Here is a 23,398-nt window from a genome sequence, read left to right as displayed (position 1 = left end):
GTTCCGCTCCGTTCCTCTCCCCTCCCCTCCGCCCGGCGCTGGGGGAAGGGTGCTGGCGGCGCACCGGAAGCGGCGGCCGGCGGCGGTGCTGCCATGGGGGGCGCGGGCGGTCCGGCCGGCTTCTACGTGGGGCTGGGCCTGGCCCTGGCCTCCAGCGCCTTCATCGGCGGCAGCTTCATCCTCAAGAAGAAGGGGCTGCTCCGGCTGTGCCGCCGCGGCCGCGCCAGGGCAGGTACCGCCGCCCCCGGCCCGGGGTGGGGGGCTCGGGCTGACGGGCTTTGGGGGGCGCAAAACGCCGCGGTGCCCCCCCCCTGCGAGCGGCCCGTCACCTCCGCCTCCGGCTGCTGGGCAGGCGGCCCCGGGCTGTCACTGCGGCTGCTCGCCCGCAGCCGCGTTCCCCGGACACCGCAGGCCGCGCCAAGCCTCCAGCCGGGCAGTCCGGCCGGCGCCGGGCTTCGGCCGCCCCCCCCCCCCCCCCCCCCCCTTGCTTGTGGGGCTTTCTGGTGTAAAAGTAGACTTTTTCCACAGGGAAGAGGCTTTTTGGCGTAAAGGTAGACAGACTTTTCCCAGCCGTTGCCCATAGCCAACAAAGTCACGTTTCTAGAACGGCTCATGCGTTCTTGAAATTGCAGTCTTTCAAATGCGGAAGAACCAGGGGATAAAATCTTTGGTTTTAGGGTAAAAGAATCGGTGCTTGCCCATGTCTGGGTCAGGCCAATATGTGACAAAGCAGGCAGACCCAAGGCAGCCTTGCATTTAAGAGATCAGGCTGCTCCCACTTGCTTCTCTGTTCTGGCAGGACAATGAGCCTTTTGTGTAGCTTCACCTGAGGTTTCTTCTTACCCTTTCTTCCTGACTTAGGGCAAGGAGGTCACGCGTACCTGCAAGAGTGGCTTTGGTGGGCAGGGCTGCTGTGCAGTAAGTACCTGCTCTGAAACTGTAGCAAGATGCACTTAAGAGCATGGTTCTCATTGTTTCCAGTTGCTTTTGTGTTTTATTATCATGATTGCTGTTTGACTGCTTGATTTTTATCTGAGTGTCTGAGGATGTTGTTGATCTAATTATAACTCTAAAATATTCTAAAGTCTCATGCATTTCCAGGTTTCCCTACTAAACAGGAATTGAGGAGCTGGCCTGACTGTGTTGGGTTAAGTGCTTCTGAAATGGGCTGCCCAGATGATGTAGTTATAACGGCACATCCAGCACTGTGGGTTTAGTGCTACAGCGATTTCAGCAGCTCTGTTTTACACTTTTTAACATTAATAACAAATTGTACTTGATTTACCCTTTAAAAACTTATAAAAGCTGTTCCAGGAGAAGAACATGACTTAGAAATACGAAATGGGTCAAAACTCCTTTCAGCTTTGAGGACATTATGGAAATATTTTTCTGTGGTTACTGCTCAGGTGCATAGCCATGTGTGACTAAGGATCACCATGCGTAACCACGAGCCTTCTCTTCCCAAAAGAACCTAAATTGGGCTTCTGCTTGTTCTTGCTGGTGCTGTTCTTCCCTGGTTGCACGACATACCTCAGAGGAACATGGGGTGCTTAGGTGGAAACTGAGGCTCTCTTCTGACTGCACTCTTTGATGCTCACCTGACAGTTTCTCTTGCAGTGGGAGTTGGAGAAGCAGCAAATTTTGCTGCCTATGCCTTTGCCCCTGCAACGCTGGTAACTCCACTGGGCGCTCTAAGTGTCCTTGTTAGGTAAGCAGCCTCAGAAACACCCTTACCTCACCTACCACCCCTTAGTGGTGAAAGCAGTTGCTCTGCTTTCCTCTGTCTCTTCCCTCAGCTGCTCCATCTCTTGGCCTAATTGGTTTGGGGTTTTTTTACTATCTTTCAGTGCAGTTCTGTCCTCCACCTTCCTGAATGAGCAGCTGAATGTTCATGGGAAGATTGGCTGCATCCTGAGTATCCTGGGCTCCACGGTGATGGTGATCCATGCTCCGCAAGAAGAAGAGGTTTCCAGCCTGGAGTCAATGGCAGAGAAATTGAAAGATCCAGGTACTTAAGTAAAAGGGGTCCTGTCAACTTCAGGCTTGGAAATGACAGCAGAAGGTAGGATACAACTTGGCTAGATTGGGAAGGACTGAACTAAAGGGTAATTAAGCTGCTTCTTGTTCTGCATGCCAGTGGAGGAAACATTTCCCTGTGTCCAGGATAGCTTGTGGCTTGCCTTCTGTGGTGGGAAAAGGCTGGGGTCTCCACGCTTCTAAGCATGAAAGAATGATGACAGTCAAACACTATTTAATGGACATGCTCAGAGGAATTACACCTTATTAAGTAGCTCAAAAGATAGGGCGACAAGTCAGCTTTAGAATAGCTTTTTAGGACTGTCAGGTTCTCTTGACCCCAGATGAAAGAGGCAGACAGGAAACCCACTTTGCAGAGAGGGAGTCTGGGCGATGCTCTTACGTCACTGGGTCTGTGCCAAAGCAAGGATTGGAACTTGGGTCATTAACAGTTACCAAGTGTGCTTTTTTTGTACTGTCTATGAGGTATAGATGCAAAAAGTGAAGAGCATGGGAATTAGCTGCAGCTGGCAGCAGAAGGGGTTGGCCTGTAGTAGTGCCAGGATAGGAGGGGGAATTCCTGTATATGAGGGTGGCAGTGATATGGCTGAGGGAAGACAGAGGAGGAACTTCAGGCAAAGATGAACAAGCAATTCAAGTTACAGCCAAAAATCAGGTAGTCCTGATATTTAGAGGATGAATCAGGTTGCAAGGATATGATTTAGGCAATAGCATGAGTGGCAAAATAAGCCACAGGAGATGGAGGAAGGAAGCGCAGGGAGAAGAGCAAAGCAAAGTAACGCGTAGATGATGCTGCTCATTACAGGGAGCGCTCTGGTAGGGCCTTGCATTCCTGTGATGCGGCGCTTTCCTCTTTATCCCACCACAGCCTGCAGAGTTCAGCTAGGGCTTCCTGAGCCACCTGCCTCCCTCCTGGGCCTCCTGCAGAGCTGTGCCCCCCATCTTCCTGGTCAACAAGCCCCCCACCTCCACTAGTGCCGTAGAGCCTGGCTGTGCCACATCCATTCTACCACGGGTGCTGTATCCCCTGGCAGGCTGAATTGTGGGGCAGTGCTGTGATCAGCACCATAAAGAGCTGCTGTCTCTGCAGCTTTGCTCAGGCTGGAGACCAACTCTGCTTCCCAACCCTGGTCCCTACAGGTGGAGGCTAAAAAAGACAGAGTGATGGGGCAGTTACCCGCCTGTCTTCCATCACTACTTGCTGTTCAGTTACATCTGTCACTAGTGCTACTGTTCTCTGATAGAGCTCTTTAATTATTTCCCCAAGGATTCATTGTATTTGCTGTGTGTGTCCTGGTGAGTTCCCTTCTGCTTATCTTTGTGGCTGGACCCCGTTATGGACAGAGCAACGTCCTGGTTTATGTTTTGGTCTGCTCCGCCATTGGCTCGCTTTCCGTGTCCTGCGTCAAAGGCTTGGGGATTGCCCTGAAAGAACTGTTTTCTGGGAACCCAGTCCTGAAAGAACCACTGGGCTGGGTGCTCCTGGTGTGCCTGGTGATTTGCATCAGCATCCAGATCAACTATCTGAACAAAGCCTTGGACATCTTCAACACGTCTGTGGTCACACCTGTTTACTATGTGCTGTTCACCACAGCAGTCATGATGTGCTCTGCCATCCTCTTCAAGGAGTGGCAACACATGGTGCTAGACAACATCATCGGCACCATCAGTGGCTTCCTCACCATTGTGTCCGGCATCTTCCTCCTGCACGCCTTCAGGGACATGCCCTTCACCCCCGACCTCCTGCCCCTCTTCCTGCAGCAAGCCAGGGCAGACCTGCACACCTCATGGAGGAGTGCAGACAGACATCAGTCATGTCAGCACCAGCCTCTTCTGCCCTCAGAGGACAAGGGCTCTGAAAGTCCAGAGGAGGAAGAGGAGGAAGGTGAAAGTGTGTGAGGAAGCCTCTGAACTGCTAGCTTTCTGCTCCCACTGCTGAGCAGTTCCACTGCAAGGTTGAACATACTGCCTCAGCCGCTGCTAGCTACTGCTGCACTAGCAGGAGTTGGCAGTTACCATCTACCTGCATGAGATTGGTGACCTGCAACTGCCAGGAGGCCAACAGGGACAGCAGCCTCCTACGGTTACAGACAGGAACCCTGGGAACTGCCCAGTTCCTGGGATCTGGTGCCTCTTCACTGTTCTTTTACTTGAAGAATTGATCCGCCCTCGTCAGGACACAGGCTTCAGCTGCGCAGAGGCCTGGAGCACTAACACAGTGCTAACCCTTACTGAATGCGAAGACCATGCATTTGGGGAGGCCTCGCAGCATTTTAAGAAAATATACTTAGAAGATTAACAGTCACAAAATAATTTAACATGGTGCTAAGATTACACAGAGAGAAGATGGATGTCTGGCTTTAAAGATGACATACCTAGAATATTAATTAAAAAATCCCTCTGTCAAGTACTTGTTTTGCTCACTCTGCTAGAATTTATTTACAGATTCACATCCAAGAACAGAATACAGCCAAAACTGGAAAACTTCAGTGGTGCTGCCACGTGCTGCTGTGGCTCTTACAGAGGGACCAGCCTCTTCACACATCTGCAGTGCAGGTTGATGAACGACCAGCTTACTGTATTCTATTAAAAACCAATTTGTTCAGTTACTGAGTAGCCAGTGATACATTTGTACCGAGAGCTGGGCCAGTACTGAAAGGCATGCAGGATTACAGGGGTAGAAAGAACCGTGCAGATGCTCGAGAGAAACTCAAGATAGGGACAGGAGAGGGAATCACTTACACTGGGAACAGGAGTGACCTGAGTCCTTAGCTATTGAGGTAAGTTTCTGAAAGGTAACAGCTGTGTCCTCACTTACATAGTAAGGACTTATGTCCTCACTTATGTCCTCACTCATCTGCACAGCTCTGTTTAATACACCCTCAATTTGTTCCCAGAAAGGCTGCTGGCTACAAGCCACCCATGTTAGGAACTCACAGGCCCTGTCCAGCCACCCACAGCAAATGGATGTGTACAGAACTGCTTTACCAGGTTCCTGTGTAAAGCTCCAAGCCACTGTCAGTGGGTCACTCCAGGCTTCCCAGAGCCATGCTGTACATAAACACTGCTGAAATGCTATGCTGCCTTTCCAGAGGTCGGATCAGTAGTTTGTTGTTTTTCCAGTTAGAAGCTCCTGTGTCCTGGGGGCAGAGGTCCAGAATACACAGCCATAGGCCTCCCCTCCATGATCTCCACAGGTAAAGGTGCATGAGGTTATAAAGTAGCTGGTTACTTATCTCCTGCATTTAGTCTCTCTAAAGAAACTACGCCTTGACAGGGCAGCAGGAGCTGTTAACCCTTTGGGGAAGAGGAGGAAAAGCCACAGCCTCTCCCAGAAACAAGTTTGATTTATGGGACCAAATTGAGCAACAAATCAGACTTCAAAGCAGACCTTCTAGCCAGAAGACAATGATGCCCCCTCCCTACTAATTTTGCAATAAACAGGATCACTGGGAAGGAGGGGGAGTGATGAGAAGGCCAGATTTTCAATTCTCAGTGGTCATCCGTCTGAACAAAGGAGAATCTCATGTTAAAAATTGACCCAGTTAATATTTATTACATTGACCAGGGGAAAGCAGTTAATGGAGCAAGTCAGTATTGACAGAGTTGTGCTGCAATCTGAAAATTTGTCACTTGGCCACGTGAATGATTTACCTGTGGAAGCCTGAAAGTATTTTCCAGTAATGAGACTGCCTGGGATGAACAGCGTGCCCAACAAGCTCTTCTTGCTAAGGGTACCTGTAGCGGACTGCACAGCAATGGCACCTGCAGGGCTTGTTCGCATCCACTCAGGAGGGTTCGTTTTGTGCAGCACCGTTTGAGGCAGCAGTCGCAGGCTGACCTCGCCTAGAGCTGAGTGAGATTTGCGTCAGCGCTGGGAGCACCCCAACGTGAGCATCGACACCCCTCCATTCAGCTGAGTGGGTGCATTCCAAACACTCACACAGCATTGGCAGCCCCGAAGTCCCAGTCCCAGCACAAAGACGGCTGCTGGCCTGTGGGGCCAGGGGCAGCACATCACCCCCAGGAGGAGCAACTGTGCCTCTGTCGTGGGCTCTCATCTGGCTGCAACTTCCCCGAGACTGGCATTTAATTAAATCCTAAACCCCAGAGCTCATCCTGGCTCACTTGGGTGTCAGAGTGACCAGGAACTGGCATGGCAGAGGACCTGGCCTCGTGGGGGGCTGGCTGGTGTCCCCTGGGGCGCGGGTCCTGCTCAGTCGGACAGGCTCTCCGAGAAGGCGGACTTGGACTTCTGCGTCTGCTCCAGCCGGTTCAGGATGAACTGGCTGGTATCGATGAAGCGCTCCACGCAGTTCACGAAGCACGTCTCGGCCCGGCTGTCCAGCTTCGGACCCGGCTTGTCCATGCACTTCTCCTGCACACAGCGGGGGACCCGTTGGCCCCGGGGGCGCCGCGGCCCGACACCCCCGGCACACCGGGGACCTGCCTCCTGGCCTTCTCCAACCCTCGGGCACACCGGTGTCATCCCCCCACGGGAACCTCATCCTCTCGGGTGCATACAGCTCCCGCCCCGCCCCGTCCAGGGCTCGTCCCGGCCCGTTCCCCCGGATCGCCCCCCCCCCCCCCCCGCGAGAGCGTCCCCCGGGCTCACCGGGGCTGCGACTGCTCCCACGGCGCCTCCATTTTGTTCCCATCTCCCTCCTCCCCCCAGGGGCAAGGGTCAGCGCGACGTTCCAGCCCGCCTGTCCCACCACCGCGACCCGCCGCTCCGGTCACCGGAGCCGGCGGCGCCACTCGCGGGCCGTCCGTACCCAGCAGAGCTCGGTCATCTGGTGCACCAGCTGCTGGAAGCGCTGCTTCTGCGTCTCCACCTCGATGAAGCGCTGGAGCTGGGGGTCGGCGCCGCCCAAGCCGGCGGCGGACGGCGCGTCCATCCCGCTACCGCTACTACCGGTACCACCGGTATTACCGGCACCGCCGCGCCGCGACCTTCACGTGCCGCGCCGCGCCGCCGCCGCGCATGCGCGCCGCCCGCCCAGCGCCCGCCCCTTCCGCGCGCACTGCGCATGCGCGGCCGCTGGCCGCGTGCCCCCTACCGGCGGGGCGGAGCGCGGCGGTGCCGGGGCGCGGCGACAGCCAGGGAGGCGGCGGCGTCGGGAACCGTTTATTGTGCACAGGCCCGGCCCGCCGCCGCCTGCGGAGCTGGTCGGCACCGGGGCCGCGGCCGTCAGGGTCCCCGCCTCTGTCCTTGGCTGTGAGGGACGCTGCCAGTGACGGGGGCTGCGGCGTGGCTGCCCCTCGGGCTCCTGCTTGCCCCGGGGGTGCAGCCAGTGCCGTGTCCGTGACAGCGGTGCTGCGGTATCGTCCGGTGCGCAGGTCAGTCCCGACGGGTGGTGGGGCAGCACCAGCCCAGTAGTAGCAGCCACTGGCACCAGGCAGGGGCCAGCGGGCCAGGCCAGCCCAAGCCTAGGGTCAGGGCTCTTCGTCCGTGATCTCCCGGATGCTGCCCAGGAGTGCCGTGAAGGTGGGGCGCTCCTCGGCCTTCTGCCATGCAAGAGGGGGGGCCCTGCTGGAGCCTGCCGGCCACCCCACTGCTCCCCGCACCCCAGGGGAGCCGCAGAGCCAGGTCAGGTGCCCCAGGGCAGCTGGGGGTGGTCACCAAGGGCAAGAGCAACTCACCTCATGCCAGCAGCTGTACATGATGGCATAGACCCGCTCTGAGGCCTGCTGTGGCCGGTAGAGGCGCAGGCCTTGGATGACGTGCTCTGTTGTCTCGCTGTTGTTAAACCTCTCGTAAGGCATCTTTCCCAGAGAGTAAACTTCCCACATCAGAACGCCTGTTACAGGAAACAGCAGGTACAGTTCATGGCATGGGAGCGCCTGTGCCTGAAGCTAACCAGCAGAGGAGCTCGCTGTTGGGGCACCCTCTCTTCCTGATCCCCGAGTCATTAATGCCATGTTCTTACCAAAAGCCCAGACATCAGACTTGCTGCTGAACTTGCTGTACAGAAGGACTTCAGGGGGAGACCATCGCACTGGAAACTTTGACCCCATGGAGCTTGTATACTCATCATCTAGAACATACCTGCAGCAGATAACTGGATCAGGGTGCCTGTCTTGGATTTCACCTTTCATTCCTCCATTCCTCCATGCAACCAACCAAGCCCAAAAGAAATCAACAGCTCTCAGAGTGACCAGAGGTTGCACTCCACACGGGCTTCAACAGGCAGAAATGTCCCTTTGCAAACAAGCGTATGTTAGTCAAGATTGGGAAAGGGATACGGTGACACAGAAGCACAGCCAGTTTGGACAGATGTGGAGAGAAAGCTGCAGCCAGGAGACTAGAGGTGGGGGAAAGAAGGAGCAAAGAGAGGGGGAAAAGGGACAGGGGAAATAAGAAAGGGATGGTGGAAAGTGGAGAGGCAGAAGGTTAAGTCAGATATATGAAGCAGAAAGACAGGAGAAGATGGAGGAAAAGCAGAGCTGGAGGATGGTGGGGAGAAAGACTAAAGTGTAGAAGAGACTGAAGGAGGAGATGGGGGATTGAACAGGACAGTGACACAGACTATCTACCAGACCTGGAAAGGCCAAAATCTGATACTTTCACAATTCCTTGGTCGTTCACCAAACAGTTGCGAGCAGCCTGTGAATGGAGAGAGGGAGGCAGTCACTCCTACCTGCTCCTGCCTCTCCCATTCCCCTGTACCATCTGGAACTTCATCTCACCCCCACCCACTTAACACTTTGCCTCACTTTGTCCTGCAGGTTCACCTGGGTTGGGGCAATCTACAAAGTCCTCAGCAAAGATAGCAAGAGAGGCCTCCAGGCATCCTGTTTATCTACAGAGGAGCAGCTTCCCTGGTGGGATTTTGTGTGAACACAGCAGCACCAGCAGGAGATCAGGTATGGCACCTAGCAGGACTGCAAGCTGGCAATGGCAGCCTAAGGCCTGACAAACTGCAGGCTCAGCTTTTCATGGGGGTTGAGAGGTCCCTTTTCATGTCTGAGTCAGCAATGCTGCCTAACGCAAACCCTGCCTTAGCCACAAATGCATTTCCCATCCCCTGGAAAACTACCTAGTCCTGCCCTTTCTGCAATCTCTGCTAACTTACTGCAGAGCAGTGACTTCAGAGCATCCCACCCATGCTGAGGTGGGCAGGGAAGCTTAAAGTGATGTTCTGCAGAGAAGGCTACTGAGCTGCCTCTCCTCATGCTGATGAATTAGCTGGACCCTGTCTAGGACATGCTGTGGCTGTCTCTGAGCTGGAGATGTGTCCTTCAGCCACAGCCCTACCAGGTCTCGGTGCAGGAACTGCTTGGATTCCAGGTACTCCATAGCTTCACAAACATCCTTGCACATCTCCAGCAGCTCAGCAGGCTGGAACCGCTGCCGAGTTTCCCTCAGGAAGTTCAGGAGGCAGCCGTTGGCCATGTACTCTGTGATGATGAAGATGGGACGCTGCTTGGTGCAGACCCCATAGAGCTGCACCAGCTTCTCATGAGACAGGTTCCTGTGTTGGGGACAAGAAGGGCAATTCTAAGCATCTTGAAGGCCAAGCAGCAAAAAAAGCATCTGTGAATAAAGAGAGTTTGGGAAGGGAAGGTGCTTCTGGCCCAGCTGACGGTGGAAAAGTTCACCAGGGAATCAGCACAAAGGCAGTAGGTTCCCAAATGCATTCTGCAGAGTGTGAGGGTGCCTGAGACTGCCCCTCCACACCACCCAGGAATGCAGCCATTCTGGCGAGGCATATGCAGCACTGACCTGCAGGCTGTTCACCACTTACATCATAACTTTGGCTTCATCGATAAACTCATCCTCTGACATGGAACCCTCCCTGATCATCTTGATAGCAACGTCGTACTGGCCTCTCCATTTCCCGTACTTCACCACGCCAAACTGCCCAGTCCCCAGTTCTTTCAGGAAGGTCAGATCCTTTGGGTCAATCTCCCATGACCCTAGGACAAAGAGTGCAGGACAAAGAGTGCAAGCGTAATGTGAGTGCAGGTGACCTCCCTGCAGGATTCTCCCAGTCATCTGATCTGGCAAGCCCAAGAAGAGCTCAAGAGCATGTGCTGCCTAAAAAACCATCCCAAAAAATCCATGAAATCTGAGACTTGTTCCCCCAAGGGATGAGGAGCAAAGTAGCTTGTGGTTTCTCTTGGTCAGTACTGTCACTAGAGGGCCAGTGATTGTTGGGAAGTGATTCCTGGGAAGGCTGTGAGCCCTGCTGCCATGGGACAGCCAGGGTCCCAGCCCCAGAAAGTTACTGCCAGTAGAAATGGCTCCTGCAACCAGGGAACTGTGAGATAGGCCAGGCCAGCTTACCATAGCCGAGGCCAGCTGTGGAAGGAGCACTTTTCTGATGTTGAGACACAGGGTACTTCAGTCTGGATATGAGCCCTGAAACACAAAAAGGTAGATTGCTGCACCACGCTTACCCGCCACATTCCCACAGGGAACACAAGCATCCTGCCTTCAGTGCAGGAAGGTGAGGATACTGTCGTGTCAGTAAAAACACTGCTGGCCTCACCCTGTCTCCCAAACACTGACCGGCAGAGTTGTGCTGATGGTATGTGATGAGCTCCGGGATGGTGTTGAACAGGTGCTTTTCTGCCAGGTAATACTGATTCTGGGGCGTGCAGCATACAACATAATGGCGGATCGTGCCTTGGGGGTCTCTGGAGAGACATTATGTGGGGTCAGCGGCATGCGGAGGACAGGCAGAGGGTGAGGGGTGCCTGGAGGGGCCCTCTGAGGTAGGAACAAGCTGTTCCGAGATCCACTTACACAGAGGACTTGGCGTAGACGGAGACAGTGTATTTCCCCGTTTTGCTGGTGGAGTCTCGGACAATGAAGCCCCCTTCCTTGCCCTAAAACAAAAAGGGGTCGGACAGGATGGTTGCATGACTATAACAGGCAAGACATAAAGTGAGTGAAGATCACAGCATGGCTGGAGAGGGTGCGGTAAGTCTGGAGTCCTACTTCCAGTCCCTGCCTGGCGGACCACCTACTGAAGTGCCTGCCAGGAGGGTAGAGATGGTTCCTGGGACTGTTGGCATGACACTCGCCTGCCAGCGCAAGCCATGGTTGGTCCCATGCTGGAAACAACGTGACAGCAGCCCATGGAGGGCTGGTATGTAGAAAGAACACAGCCTCAGGAGTCAACACTTACCTCCTGTTTCAGCAGTTGCTCTGCTTGGCTCCGAGTGATATTCTTTGAGTACCACCTGGAACAGGGACACAGCCATCAGGGAGATCACTGCAGCCACCACTGTCCCCAGCCTGGTCTGACCTTGGCCCAGCCAGGATAGGCAGTGCAGGGAGCAGGGCAGAGATGGCTGTCACAGGGCCAGAGGCTCTCAAAGCGTGTGCAAGAGGGAGAGCGACCCAGCCAGGCTGGGCTCGCAGGCTGCATAGATTAACAGAGCTGAATGTAAAAAGTCTCCGACCACGCACAACTTGCCATGTCCCTACATCTTCTCTTACTTACTCAAAGATCTCCAGGGAACTGCTGGTTTCAGTGACATAGTTGCTGGGTATGTATCCTTCCCTCCTGCAGGAGAAAAGGGGCTGGTCACACACTGATGGAGGAGGCCAAGGGGGAAGCAGGTTCCTGTCCCAAGAAGGCTGAGTAGAAATGGGCTCAGAAACCTTGGCACAAACCCATTTGGGTTCATGCTTGGGGAGCGCTGATACCACAGCCTGCTTCAGTCTCCCTCACCCTCCTCATGTGCCATCCCATGCAGGAGCCTGCAGGCAGGCAGGCAGCCTGTCCTAACCCCTGCAATGCTGAAGAGGTGTGTTTGCCCACCAGTGCCTTGGCATCAGGAGAAGGCATCATTGTGGGTCGAGTGGCATGGGCAGCAGGAGCTCTTACCCATTCTTGTCACAGGCTTTCCACCAGGGCAGGTGGCTTTCCTCCAGGATGAAGTACTCCTCGCCTTTCTGCAGTTGCAGGTCCTGCGCGTTCATCGGAAGGTAGTTGTAGAGGGCCACCACCTTCTTCATCTCGCCTGCTGTGCTGGGGGCTGGCTCAGGTGGCAGGGGCTTCATCACCATCTTCCCCAGAGCAAGGGAGAGCGTGGGACACAGTGAGGCTGGCAGACACACCGTTTCCCAGGCAAGACCCTCCCCAGGCCTGGTAGGGCAGTGGGCTCAGGCCAGGTCAGCGCAGCATTCATCTCAGCTCCCACATGCATCTACACCAGGAGACCAATCACTCCCCAGCGCTTTTTATTGCAACATTTCCTCCTTGGAGACCCATCCTCACAAAAGATAAGTGTTTTCTCTCTACCTTTTGGCTTAACCCATGACTCCTCCACCCTATATCAGGGCTTCTCTATCGTCCCTGGGTTACCTCAGGGGTAAGATCATTTGACTTTCCTGCAGGCCTTTGAGCTCCATCCCCTGGTTCAAGCTCCTCCTCCCTTAGGGCACCATCTTGACAGCCCTTTCCAGAGCAGAGCCCTGGCCTGTACATCTCTCAGCAGTGCCCTTTAGTCACTCAACATATTGGCTTTTCCCAGGTAGACCTTTCCTTAAACACCTTGGAGCTGATGCTGGCCCCTACCTGGTCCTCCTCAGGAGTAGGGGGAAGAGGCTTCTTTGTCTTGCGATGTGACCGCCCAACTTTTAAACCTTCAGATCAGAAAAGGGACTAAGGTGAGAAAAGATCAACAGCGTCATGCTGCGGTGGTCCCCAGGGGCTGGGGAAGGGTGCCCCCAGTGTCTTACTGCCATTCCTGCTCTCCAGGATCTGGCAGCCCATGGCGTTCTTGGCTGTCTGGGAGCAGCACAGGTACTGGCCATCGATCCAAAAGCAGGGGTGATACTTCTGTACCAGGTCGCTGTTGTACCGGATCACTGTGGCAGAGGAGGGGAAATGTGTGTGACACGGGGCTGTGTCCCCAGCCCGCTGCAGAGAGCTCTCTGCTCCCTGAATGCATATGATCAGCCCCATTAAATCATTTCACCCTCTGCTGTGCTACTGATACACAGTCACATGTGGCCCTGCTACTCAGGCTTCCCTCAGATCGTTTGTGTTTTGGTGCTGTGGCTATTGCAAACCCTGTGCCACGAAAACCCTAGCTTGGGGAGGGCCCGGCCTTTCCTCTCAGATCTGATCAAAGCTCTTTGGCAGCTCTGCAAAGGGATACAAGCATGCTTGGAGGGCTAGGTGCTGCTGTGACCAGCCCTCCAGCCCCCGAAAACGTCCAGCATCCCCCAGGCTGCTGAGGCCCATGGTTCACAGCTCTTTTGAACCCTTTTTTTCAGAAGTGGGGAGGGAGGCCTGTGCTGTGCCTGGCTTTTCCATAGGGAAAGCAGGGCACTGCCATCATCCCCTGCCTGCTTAGACTTCCCTTGCTGGGAAACCGCTCACTTGCCACGCAGGTGCTGACCGGCTTCCTCATACTTCTCCCCAACCTAGAGGGACAACTGGATGTGCCTAAACACCACCGCACCACAGCAGCTCTGCAGGGTGCAGAGAGCCCCTTCTCTGGTGGAGCAGGATGAGGGCATCCCAGTAGCAAAAGGCCAGTATTTTCTCTCCCCTCTTCCCTGTGGATTTTACAGTGGCTTCAGCTGCCACAGCACCCCCCATCCCATAGCAGGGAAGTGGTGAGAGGGCTGGCTGCCTGCCGGCGCAGAGCAGCAGGGCTCTCATGAAATAACCGACTTCCCCGTTATCAGCCTACTCTGCTTCCGCCCCACTCGGTCAAACTTCCCTGTGTCAATTTGAGCAGCTAATCTCGCCCCACCAGCACAAAGCCACAGAAAGATACATATGCACCAAGAGACACATATGGGCAGCTCCAGCGGATTTTGGCTGACAGCAAGCACCCAAGTCCCTCTGCGCACTGCTGCTGCAACATGCTCTCAGCTCCAGGAGGTAGCACCCACGCAACTGAATGTTAGCTCAGCAGCACTGAATGAAGCTCAGGATGGGTTGGGAGAGACGTTCCCTGACTTCCAGCAGGCTTTTTGTCATGTTTCCTAAAGCACCTTGCATGGCAGTACAGCAGCTGCGTGGCCATGTCTGCTATTTCCTCTTGCCCTCAATAACTTCTGAGCCTGCTTGAGCTAATTTGGAGCAGGCTTGTGAGAGGGCAAGAAGCCTCAGCCAAGGTGGCTGCAGCGCTGCAGAAGTCAGGGGGTGACAGAGGTGTGTGTCCACCTCCCCTGGGCAGGAGTGGCTGGTGTCAGCTCAGGGATGTTAGGGAGCATGCATGTGGGGGTATGGCCTTATGAGTACGCTCATCACGGGAGAAGTTTCTGATCAGCGCTTGCTCATCCGTAGACATAGGATAATGTAACCACAAGATAGCAAGCCCCCGGAAACCCGGTGCTCTAGGTTGTGCCGCACGCACAGCCAATTGTTTGTGTTTGCTTTCTGAGGGACCGCAGAGCCCCCAAACTCACCACTCTTCAGCTGATGGATCCAGCGTTTGCGCAACTCCTCTGTCGGGGAGAAGACGTAGAGGGGCCCTTCGTCATATACCACCTGCAGGACCACATGCCTCAGTGCCCCAGCTGGGGGTCTTCCAGGGAGGACAGGGACAGCCAAGGCTTGTGGCCACCCTGAGCAGCCGGTGCAGAGCACAAGCCGTGCTGGTGTGTGCTAGCCCTGCATGGTGCTCGTGGGACCATGACAGAGAGGTTATAAATAAGCCCCCCTCCCCCGAGGCTTTCCACTTCCTTCTCTGACTTTCGGTGTGGCGGGGGCCAAACTGGGTGCCAGCTTGGGCAGGCAGCTGGGCTGGGGGCTGAGCAGGCAGCCAACAGACAGCATACCTCCAGCATCAGCCAGGGGACTGAAAGGGGCAGCACAGAGCTCAGAGCAGGTTTCCATCTAAGCAGCCCCCTTAAATAGAGCTGCCCAATGCCTCGGGGCTTGCAGAGGCTCACCTGCCTGCCCCCCACACTGTGGACAGCAGCAGGGCCTCCCAAAATGGCTGAGTGACAGCTGGCACTGGGGCAGTGATGTCGTGTTTGGCCCCAGGTTCCTCTGGAGTCGTCCCCCCAGCACCCTGCAGCCAGGCACAGCGGACTGGCAAAAGGGGTGCAGTGAGGACTCACCTGGAAGGGGTAGGGGAACCTTTCAATGATTGAGATCTGCTCCATGTTGTAATCGTCTCCTTTCCTCTGGAAGAGAGAGGCAGAGGCGGATGCTGGCATCCTGCTGCTCGGCTGCTGGCATCTCCCTTGGGACCCACAGCCTTTAGCATCCCCCTGCTCCCCCAGCCCTGCATCAAGCCGGACCCCTGGTATGGTATGGGCTGTGCATGCAGAGCCCCCCATGCCAAGCAGGGCTGTCCCCCTCTCCCACCACCTCAGGGCAGGGTAACTCTCCCTCCTTCCCCATCAAGGGGACAGGGGGACACAAGTGGGGACCCCAGGACCCTTCTCACCGGGACCTGCCGCTCGGGGGGAGGGTTGTTTTCAGGCACCACTGTCTCCACACAGGTGATCTTCTCAATGTCCACTGAGCCCTTCTTACTGCCCCGGCGCTGCAAGAGATGGGGTTGGTTCGAATGATCGCTAAGGGGCAGACCCGGGGAGACTCAAGCCAACCACCATCCCCATCCAACCACCCCGGGGGCTGGGTGCTGGTGAAGGACAACTGGTGACCCTTGGGCACTGCCACGGCACAGCCCCTGGGGCCCTGGGGCCGCTGACTCACCCCCCGCTCAAAGTCATACTCGTAGTAGGACAGCTTGCTCTCCGTCAACAGGAACAGGCGCTTCTTGAAGTTGAGGGGAGATGTCTTCTTCTTCTGCTGTGAGCGCTTCAAGAAGATGCTCTCCAGGATGACATTGGCCATGTCAGCCCCACCAGCCTCCTCCGTGCCGTGCTCACCAGGTTGCTGTGGGCACAACAACACTGACACAGTGCTTGCTCAGCCAAAAACCTGGCACTGCTGGACCTTGCTCAGGTGCACTCTCCCCACACCTGAGGGGCAGCCAAGGGGTGCTGGGACCCCCACGAGGGGAATCAGCTGCAGAGGTCTGCAGCCGGTCAGTGTCGGGTATTTGCGATGTGACCTCTCCCTCTCACGTCCCCTCTCCGATGGCAGGCTGCAGACCAAGCCACCACCCAGCCACCACTTTGGCTCCTGCTGGATGCTGGAGGGGGCGCCTGGGTCTACAGGCGGACACAGACAGCTGGAGAGGGAGGGAGCCAGAGAGGCTGTGAGAAGCGTAGCCCCGGGGAGGAGCGCATAGCCTGAGCAGCAACACCCAGCAGGCTCCCTCCTCCCCTCCAACATCGTGGGTGTGTGTTTGTGTGGGCTGTTTCCTCCTGCCACACCACAGGCCTCTGTGCCAGAGACATGCTGACTTGGCAGTGTGCAAGGGACAGCCGCAGAAGGCCAGTCCCTAAAACATTGTGGTTGGGTCCTGGCCCCCAATAGCCGCAGTGCCATGCTGCCGAGAGCAGTAGCGCTAAAATCATCCTTGCCCTCTGCGTCCATGGAGCCTGCAGGAGTGCAGGGATAATGCTCAACCCCCTTCCCTCCCCTGTGAGCAGTGCTCACCAGAGGCCAGTCTCAAAGGGCTGCCTCCAGCCAGCAACCAGAGGAGCTAAATCCTCCCCCAGCCCTCCTCAGTGAAGCTCTCCTCCTGAGCCTCTCCTGGGATGGTCTGGGCAGGAAAGGGCTCAGATGAGAGCCCTGCATCCCACTGCTGCCCTGCCTTCAGGGGGTTGGAAATCTGCCCTGGCCCAACTCTTGGAGCAGCCCATCCATCTCGCCCTGTGCCCCTCCATGCTGCACCCAGGCACTGAGACACCCAGACAGTTCCAGCACCCCACAGAACCACGCAGCTGGAGCTGTGGTCTTCTCCTCCTCTGAAGGCTGTAACCAACACCTGACTCTAGGCTGGACCTAACAGGCAGCTGATGAGCTACGTGGAGCCACTGCTGAACTGTCATCCCCTGGAGCCCTCCTCCATGTCTCCTGCCCTGAAAACCTACACGCTCTGCTACCCTTTCACCTCCACCTTATTCCCTTTTTTCTTCTACAAACACAGCTTTGGAAAGCAACCTGGGAGAAGGTGTTCCCCTCCCTGCTGCCCGCAGCCTGTCTCCTCTGGGAGAGGCTCAGAGATGGGCCAGAGTCAGAGGTTGAGCCCCCCACTACCCAGCTGGGCAGTCCATTCACTCCCCCCACATAAGAGGCAGCATTGGCTCACTCCTGACAGTGGCCAGCTGGGGACCAAAGATGCCAGGAGCTGGTCCCACCCACTGTGCCTCTCTCCAGGGCATGTCCCAGCCCCGGAGCAGGAGCGTCCTCCCATCCACTGGCAATGCCCAGACTCTCCCAGCACAGATCCTGCTGCTGCAATCCTGACCCTGTCCCACTGCAGTGGCTATACAGAGAGGCTGGGGACAAGCAGGGTTCCCCCCTCCCCGGGTCCCCCCTTCTGTCCCCTTGTGGCCCTCATGGCTCAAGCCTTTCTGGCTTGTTTGGGTGGTTTAAAAAAAAAAAAAAAAGCTTAAAAGCTGAGCCATCAGAGTCTTTTAGAAAAAACAGCAGCCTCCGCTGCCTGATCCAGGCCTGGGGAGGAGGGAACTGGGGTCCCTGCTGGGCACAGGGCAGGTAGCTGTGGTGCCCACTGACCCCAGACTGCTGGCGGGGTGGTGGGAGAGCCCAGAGCGACCCCAGCATGTCCCTGTAGCCTCAGTTTCCCTAACTATAAAATGTGGCTGCTCGTCCCGTGTCCCAAGAGCAGGAGGGCTCCCATTGCTCCCCCTGGCATAGACACGGGGGCTGAGCAGAGGAGCCACCAGCTCCAGCCCATCCCAACTGCAGCGCTGGGTCCCCAGAAGCTTTACCTTGAGTCGCAGAAGCTGCGTCACCGCCAGCAGTGCTGGGCAGATGGGACACGTCCTCGCTGTGTCCTCTGGAACAGCGCCACCAGAGAGGAAAGGACGATGAGTATCTCAGAGGGCTGCTCTGCCCCAGTATGGCGCAGCAGCCCTGTCCCCAGCACAGCCTCCCTGTCATCAGCACTTGCCTCCTTGTCCCCAGCATGGCACAGCCTCCCTCTCCCCAGCACTGCCACCGGCCCCTTTCTGTCCCTGCCTGTCCTTTGGGGTGGTAGGTGCCTCACAGGACTCACCCCCGCAGCCAGCCATCACTGCCACGCTGTAACAGCAGAGGTGGCGAGTGGGTGGGTGGAAGCATGTCCTGTGTGTGGTCCCCCCCAGCTAATGTGACTTCCTGCTGCTGTCACACCTCGGCCAAGCGTGCTCTGACACCACCACCGGGCCTGGCCCAGCACACACCGCTAGCCCCATGCCACCAGATGCTGTGCCCCACTGCAGCCCTGGGGCCACCCCCCTCCAGGCAGGCTCCCTGACCCCTGCCTGTGTCCTGCTAAGGAGCTGAGCCTGGGTGCCACCACTGGTTGATGGGGGACTGGCAGGGGGCTGGCATGCTCAGGGCAAGTGGGAAGGGTGACGGCATGTCTGGGAATAAGAAACTCCACAGTCCCTGTGTTTCAGGTGCAGCCTGGAGGGTGACAAAAATGAAGACCAAGAAGGACAGAGAAGGGAATCTGCTGCATGGGAGAGACTTGGGAACAAACCCAGAGCTGCACCCCAGCAGCACCCACTGCAAAAAGCACGAGCAAGGAGTGGTCAAGGGCACTGTCAGCACCCCAACCCCCTGCACTGGAGCACCCCTGGGGTCCCCAGCACCCACAAACCACCCTGTTCCTGTGCTCTGCTGCAGCCCTGGCGTCCCTAGTGCCCATACAACACCCTGCCCCCCTGCCCCAGTGCACCCCTGCAGCCCCTGGCACCCATGCACCACCCCACCGCCCTGCTCTGCTGCACCCCATGGCCCCCAGCACTGTGGCCCCATGGCAGCTGTCCCACCCCCAGTCAGATGCCACCTGCTCAGAGCTGGCCAGGCTGCAGGACAAGGCTGAGGCTTCCCAGCTCGGCTCACCCGCTGCTTGGCAGCGTGCGGCCTGCACCAGGGATGGATCTCCAGCCCCCGTCAGGCACCACGGCCCCCGGCACTGCTGAAGAGGTGACCAGAGGCGTGAGGCCACAGGCAGGCACCGCATGGAGGCTCCGGCCTCCCGCTGCCATGCCCCCAACCGTGCGACATTGATGGGCCATGCTGGCGCCCAGGGCACGGCCACCCTCGTGCTCCCTGCAGTGCCTCTCCCCACACCACGCAGTGCCGGGACGGGGCTCCCGTGGGCCCTCTGCGGCCCAGCGCACTCACCGAGCCCTCCCGCCGCCGCTCCGTACAGCCGGGGTCCTGCCGTGCCCGCTGCTCCGTGCCCGCCTGAGCGGCCCGGGCCGGCAGGTCGGGGTGGCTGTGGTGGCGGGGAGGCAGGGAGGCACGGAAGGACGGGGCCGGCCAACCCCACCCTTTCGGTTCCCCTTTTTTTGGTTTCTGACTCAAAAGCAGCAGCTGTGTTTCCTCCTGGAGGCAGCCAGGCCACCTCTGTGGGGCCGCCGGGGCTCCGGCCGCAGCCAGGGCCTGCCCTGCACGGAGGGGGACGGAAGGCCTGGACGCGGGGCCGGGACGCGGGGACCGGAGCGCAGGGCCGGGGCTGGGGCCGGCGTCCGGGCCGTGAGGCGGGCAGGGGGCAGCGCCACGTTCCCGCTGGCTGCCTGCCCCTGCTCCCCGCGTCCCACTCCCTGCTCGTCCCACAGACCCCCTACCCCAGTCAACCCCTGGCACTCCCCCGCCGCGTATCCCCCGCACCCCCACTCCTCCGCAGCCCCCCGCGCCCCCCGCCCGGGGCCGCCGCACCGCTCTCCTCCCACGGAGAGGGGGCGCTGCACGCCCACCGCCCGACGGGGCCGCTGGCCCTCCCTGCACCGTCCCGCTCTCTATGGTCCCCCGCTCCCAGCTGCTTCCGCTTCCGGGGCGCTCCTTCTCTTCGGGGGGCGGTCGACAAGATGGTGAGTGCTGGCGGCAGCGGGTTTGGTTCCATCTGCTGCCATCCGCCCCGGCAGTGGCTTGTTCCGCCCGCCCGAGGCGCTGGCCGTTGTGGTGGGTGTTCGGCCGGTGGCTAGGCAGGGTCAGGGCGGCGTGGGGAGGCCCTAGGCCCGGTATGGTGGGGCAGGGCCTCCCCTGGGGGAGAGGAAGGGCGGCCGGGCTGCGCTTGGCAGCGCCCGGGCGAGGGAGGTCCCGGAGCGCGCCGTCGCGTGTCTTCAGTTCCCTGCGCGGCTCCTGGCCGTGCTGACTTTTCCCTGCTACTCCAGGTGAACGTCCCGAAAACCCGTCGGACCTACTGCAAGAAATGCGGCAAGCATCAGCCGCACAAAGTCACCCAGTACAAGAAGGGGAAGGACTCCCTCTACGCCCAGGGTAGGGATGGGTGCCCTCCGGGGGCTCTGGGGCATGGCCCGGGGGAAGTTGCGTGGTGCCCGGGTGGTCATGCTCTGCACCAGGGTGATGGCTGTGGGAGAAGGGGGGATTGCTTCTGATCGGTTGTGCAGCTGCAGGCTGAAGTCTGCTAGAGTTTGGTAAGAGTGCCATTTGTGCTTGTAGCATGTCTTGAGCTGTTGCCTAAACAGAGCCATTTCCTCCCATAGGAAAAAGACGCTACGATAGGAAGCAAAGTGGCTATGGGGGTCAGACAAAGCCCATCTTCCGTAAGAAGGTGAGTGCTGCTCCTGGAAGGAGGACCTGGAACTCTTTTGGCAACCCACATGCCCAGCTGAAGAGGGACATTTCAGCCTCCTGCAGCCTTGTGGTGGTCCTGTGCTCAAGCTGTGTAACAGCAGGTCTTGTGTTGGTAGTGCTGTCTGGGGAGTGTCAGTTCCCCATCCACATCTGCTCATCTTCCCTGCTGCTCTGGTCTCATGTAGATGCTCCTTTTTTTTTGAGAAGTGACGTAGCATGTGTTTGCAGAGCAGTTTCTGCAGGGAGCTTGATGCTGTAGGGGAGCAGCGTCTTAGTGGAAGTGATACTTTTAATGATAAGAGTAGTGTATTCCTCACTGCTTGCCAAAGGTGAAGAGTATGGTGAAGGGAAAGGGAGCCTGCGGCTTGCTTTCCTTATGTTCTTGAAGTGGCAGTAGTTTATCACTGAAACTTTTTGCTGGGTTTGTGAGGCTCTCTGTGTAGTGAGGCTGCCTTCACTGACAAGGGTATGATCAAAGTGAAGCGTGTGCAACTCCTGGGGATACCACAGAACATGACATAATTTCCTTGCAGTCCACTGTTTCCAGAGAAATCCATATCATCGAGCCAGGAAATGAGAGCTGCTGCATTAGGCCTTTCCTGAGGGTAGTGGAAGGACAGCAGTGCATTCTGTTAGATGCGTTGCAGAAACCTTCCTCTTCAGTGCGGGTACCTAGGACTGCAAACTTGCAGCATTTTTTTGCTCTGTACCTCCTGCCAAAGAGTCGAGTGGGAGGGAGCAAAATCTGTGGTATTTACAGCAGCGAAGCAAAACCCGATGGGCTGATTCGTTATAGTTTTGTGTGAACTGTTTAGTTACACTTATAGAGCTGCTTGGTTTGTTGCTGGAAAGCCCTGGTGTTCTGCTGGAGATGTTCAGGAAGCCTTCCAGCAAGAATTAAAAAATGAGGCAGCAGTTTCTCAAGTTGACTTTCAGCCAGGAACTGGGAAGACCTTGCAGAAAATGCTTCTGCAAGCAGGGTACCCGAAGCCACTATACTACTCTCACAGATTGGCACTCCACCTGTACACTTCCATCCCCTCTTCTGTTTCTTCCCAATCAGCGTTATATGAATGATTGGACGAAGCTGTAACCGGTGGTTACAACTCTGTACAGCTGCTACAGTAGCCTCGCAGCTTTGGATTCTTCCCTCTGTAGTCTTCTGAGTTTCATCTAACTTCTCAGCTGCAGGTCTGCATTGTTGCTGCTCCTTCCAGGGAAAGTTTGTCACTTGTGCTGCTTTCAGGTGTTTCTTCTGCCTGGCTTTCGGCTGAACTTCTGAGCCCTGTCAGTCTGTTCTCCCACACTGAACAAGTGCCTCTTCCTTCATACGTTCACTGGCACAGACTTTCTTCCAGCTTGGCTGATCTCTGCAGGGGACCAGCCCTGCCCCACTGAATGCTTTTGCCAGCATCCTTTATTGTCAAGGTACAGATCCACTGTACTTGTGTACTGGTCCTTAAGGTGCCCTTCTGTTTTTAATGGAGAGAGCCTAACTCTGTTGATACTCTTTTCTTTACACTGAGAACAAGCTGCTGAATCTTCAGGAGTGCAGATAACAAGCTTTTCCTGAGTGACAATTTGTCCACTTGTGGATATTTTGTTCATTGATACACTCTGTTCCTCTCCTCCCAGGCTAAGACCACGAAGAAGATTGTGCTGAGGCTGGAGTGTGTGGAGCCCAACTGCAGGTCCAAGAGGATGCTGGCGATTAAGAGGTGCAAGCACTTTGAACTGGGAGGAGACAAGAAGAGAAAGGTAGGTTTGTGTACCATGAGTGGCTAAGAAAGGGTGGCAACGTTCAGTGGTGAATAAACTCGCTCTGTCTCTTCCTTCTTACAGGGCCAGGTGATCCAGTTCTAAGCTCCATCCTACTTGTTGTTATGGTCCATATTAAAGTATTTGGAAGCGATCTGTTGCTTGTTTTTGTGTCTCTTTTGTTGGTGGGATGGGACTTGCAAGTACATCAACCCAGGAGGAAGGTGTTGCTTGCAAAGCTGCTTAGTAAGTAAACAGTTCGTAGTCTGAAGGCTTTTGAAAAAACCCTGCCAATGGCTGGGATCTCCTTACTGTGTTACCAAGAGGTGGTTTAGAATATGTAGAGCCTGAGGCTCTGATGGATTTTTGCACCAGTGGCTTCTCTGCCTGAGTGTTGTGTTGCTACTTTTCTCCAGGCTTATTTATGAGCTTCCATGGTGGAAGGCTGTCTTCAAAAGGGCCTCCTCTAAACTTCTGGAGCTTGTTTCATTTAAAATAGTTCATGACTCCATTAGACTGGTTCTGTTTCAGAAATGCTATGGTGAATTTGAATTGTTGGTAGATGAAGTAGTGATTGGAAAAAATAAAAAAAAAGCAAAAAGCAGAGGTGTCCAATTAGGCCTTTTTCCTCTCCCAAGCCCTTGCCTGAGAGGAGAGGTGTGTTAAGATTCCTTGCACCCAGCAATGGTTTCAACACAGTAGGGACCAGAGTAATCCAAACTCCGCCCAACAGCCCCTGCACATGACTGTAGGCCACTCTTGACAAACAGGGAGCAGTTGCACTACCCTAAGGGGCAGCACATGAGCAAAGGCCCTGGAGCAGCTAGTGGGTGCAGTACTAGGGGGTTCATCTGATGAAACATCACACGCAATGTCAGATGGGGGTTATGTGCTGTGGCTCAGCTATGACCTGCGTGCAGTGGCTGTGTTACAGTAGCTCAGAGACAGGAGAGGGACAGCTTCATGCCCATGGTTCCTCCAGCTGC

At 56.4% G+C, this 23,398-nt stretch overlaps 4 protein-coding genes across 6 annotated transcripts; 2 read left to right on the top strand and 2 right to left on the bottom strand.

The window, feature by feature from the left end:
* The first annotated feature begins 79 nt into the window (after nt 1-79).
* LOC126050348 (magnesium transporter NIPA2-like) lies at nt 80-18,935 on the top strand. 2 transcript variants are annotated; one of them, XM_049828133.1, is made up of 6 exons: nt 80-232; nt 862-918; nt 1,618-1,708; nt 1,848-2,008; nt 8,767-8,904; nt 18,506-18,935. In XM_049828133.1, exons 1-6 carry the CDS (start codon nt 94-96, stop codon nt 18,931-18,933), a joined length of 1,014 nt encoding a protein of 337 aa, XP_049684090.1. In that variant the 5' UTR covers nt 80-93; the 3' UTR covers nt 18,934-18,935. The 2 variants fall into 2 exon arrangements, with proteins under 2 accessions (XP_049684090.1, XP_049684089.1); XM_049828132.1 differs by lacking the exons at nt 8,767-8,904; nt 18,506-18,935 and adding an exon at nt 3,305-4,646.
* On the bottom strand, nt 5,567-7,029 carry TIMM8A (translocase of inner mitochondrial membrane 8A). Its single transcript, XM_049828134.1, has 2 exons — nt 6,813-7,029; nt 5,567-6,415 (listed from the first exon to the last, which is right to left on the bottom strand). Exons 1-2 carry the CDS (start codon nt 6,933-6,935, stop codon nt 6,254-6,256), a joined length of 285 nt encoding a protein of 94 aa, XP_049684091.1. The 5' UTR covers nt 6,936-7,029; the 3' UTR covers nt 5,567-6,253.
* On the bottom strand, nt 7,391-19,344 carry BTK (Bruton tyrosine kinase). Of its 2 annotated transcripts, XM_049828123.1 has the most exons (20): nt 19,239-19,344; nt 17,834-17,901; nt 15,684-15,866; nt 15,412-15,510; nt 15,080-15,145; nt 14,423-14,504; nt 12,737-12,865; nt 12,573-12,640; nt 11,880-12,061; nt 11,493-11,555; nt 11,175-11,229; nt 10,790-10,872; nt 10,553-10,680; nt 10,328-10,402; nt 9,786-9,957; nt 9,296-9,512; nt 8,580-8,644; nt 7,968-8,086; nt 7,681-7,838; nt 7,391-7,545 (listed from the first exon to the last, which is right to left on the bottom strand). In XM_049828123.1, the coding sequence occupies exons 3-20, from the start codon at nt 15,822-15,824 to the stop codon at nt 7,474-7,476; spliced, it is 1,974 nt and encodes a 657-aa protein (XP_049684080.1). In that variant the 5' UTR covers nt 15,825-15,866; nt 17,834-17,901; nt 19,239-19,344; the 3' UTR covers nt 7,391-7,473. The 2 variants fall into 2 exon arrangements, with proteins under 2 accessions (XP_049684080.1, XP_049684079.1); XM_049828122.1 differs by lacking the exons at nt 17,834-17,901; nt 19,239-19,344 and adding an exon at nt 15,953-16,046.
* RPL36A (ribosomal protein L36a) lies at nt 19,012-22,566 on the top strand. The gene is made up of 5 exons (XM_049828129.1): nt 19,012-19,927; nt 20,231-20,336; nt 20,564-20,631; nt 22,290-22,412; nt 22,497-22,566. Exons 1-5 carry the CDS (start codon nt 19,073-19,075, stop codon nt 22,515-22,517), a joined length of 1,173 nt encoding a protein of 390 aa, XP_049684086.1. The 5' UTR covers nt 19,012-19,072; the 3' UTR covers nt 22,518-22,566.
* The last annotated feature ends 832 nt before the right edge of the window (nt 22,567-23,398 follow it).

The sequence above is a fragment of the Accipiter gentilis genome, chromosome 24, assembly GCF_929443795.1.
Source record: "Accipiter gentilis chromosome 24, bAccGen1.1, whole genome shotgun sequence".
Classification (NCBI taxonomy): domain Eukaryota; kingdom Metazoa; phylum Chordata; class Aves; order Accipitriformes; family Accipitridae; genus Astur; species Astur gentilis.
The sequence above is the reverse complement of the archived record's forward strand: the minus strand, read 5'-3'. Positions and strand labels throughout refer to the sequence as shown.

Coding starts and splice junctions, on each gene's coding strand:
- LOC126050348 (XM_049828132.1), top strand. CDS start 94: ATGGGGGGCGCGGGCGGTCCGGCCGGCTTCTACGTGGGGCTGGGCCTG. Junction 1,709..1,847: donor GCTCTAAGTGTCCTTGTTAG/GTAAGCAGCCTC, acceptor ACTATCTTTCAG/TGCAGTTCTGTCCTCCACCT. Junction 2,009..3,304: donor AGAGAAATTGAAAGATCCAG/GTACTTAAGTAA, acceptor TATTTCCCCAAG/GATTCATTGTATTTGCTGTG.
- TIMM8A (XM_049828134.1), bottom strand. CDS start 6,935: ATGGACGCGCCGTCCGCCGCCGGCTTGGGCGGCGCCGACCCCCAGCTC. Junction 6,416..6,812: donor AGATGACCGAGCTCTGCTGG/GTACGGACGGCC, acceptor CGCTGTGTGCAG/GAGAAGTGCATGGACAAGCC.
- BTK (XM_049828123.1), bottom strand. CDS start 15,824: ATGGCCAATGTCATCCTGGAGAGCATCTTCTTGAAGCGCTCACAGCAG. Junction 12,866..14,422: donor GATCCATCAGCTGAAGAGTG/GTGAGTTTGGGG, acceptor CCTCTGCCACAG/TGATCCGGTACAACAGCGAC. Junction 10,681..10,789: donor GTCTACGCCAAGTCCTCTGT/GTAAGTGGATCT, acceptor ATGTCTCTCCAG/AGACCCCCAAGGCACGATCC.
- RPL36A (XM_049828129.1), top strand. CDS start 19,073: ATGGAGGCTCCGGCCTCCCGCTGCCATGCCCCCAACCGTGCGACATTG. Junction 19,928..20,230: donor GGGGGGCGGTCGACAAGATG/GTGAGTGCTGGC, acceptor CTGCTACTCCAG/GTGAACGTCCCGAAAACCCG. Junction 20,337..20,563: donor GGACTCCCTCTACGCCCAGG/GTAGGGATGGGT, acceptor TTCCTCCCATAG/GAAAAAGACGCTACGATAGG.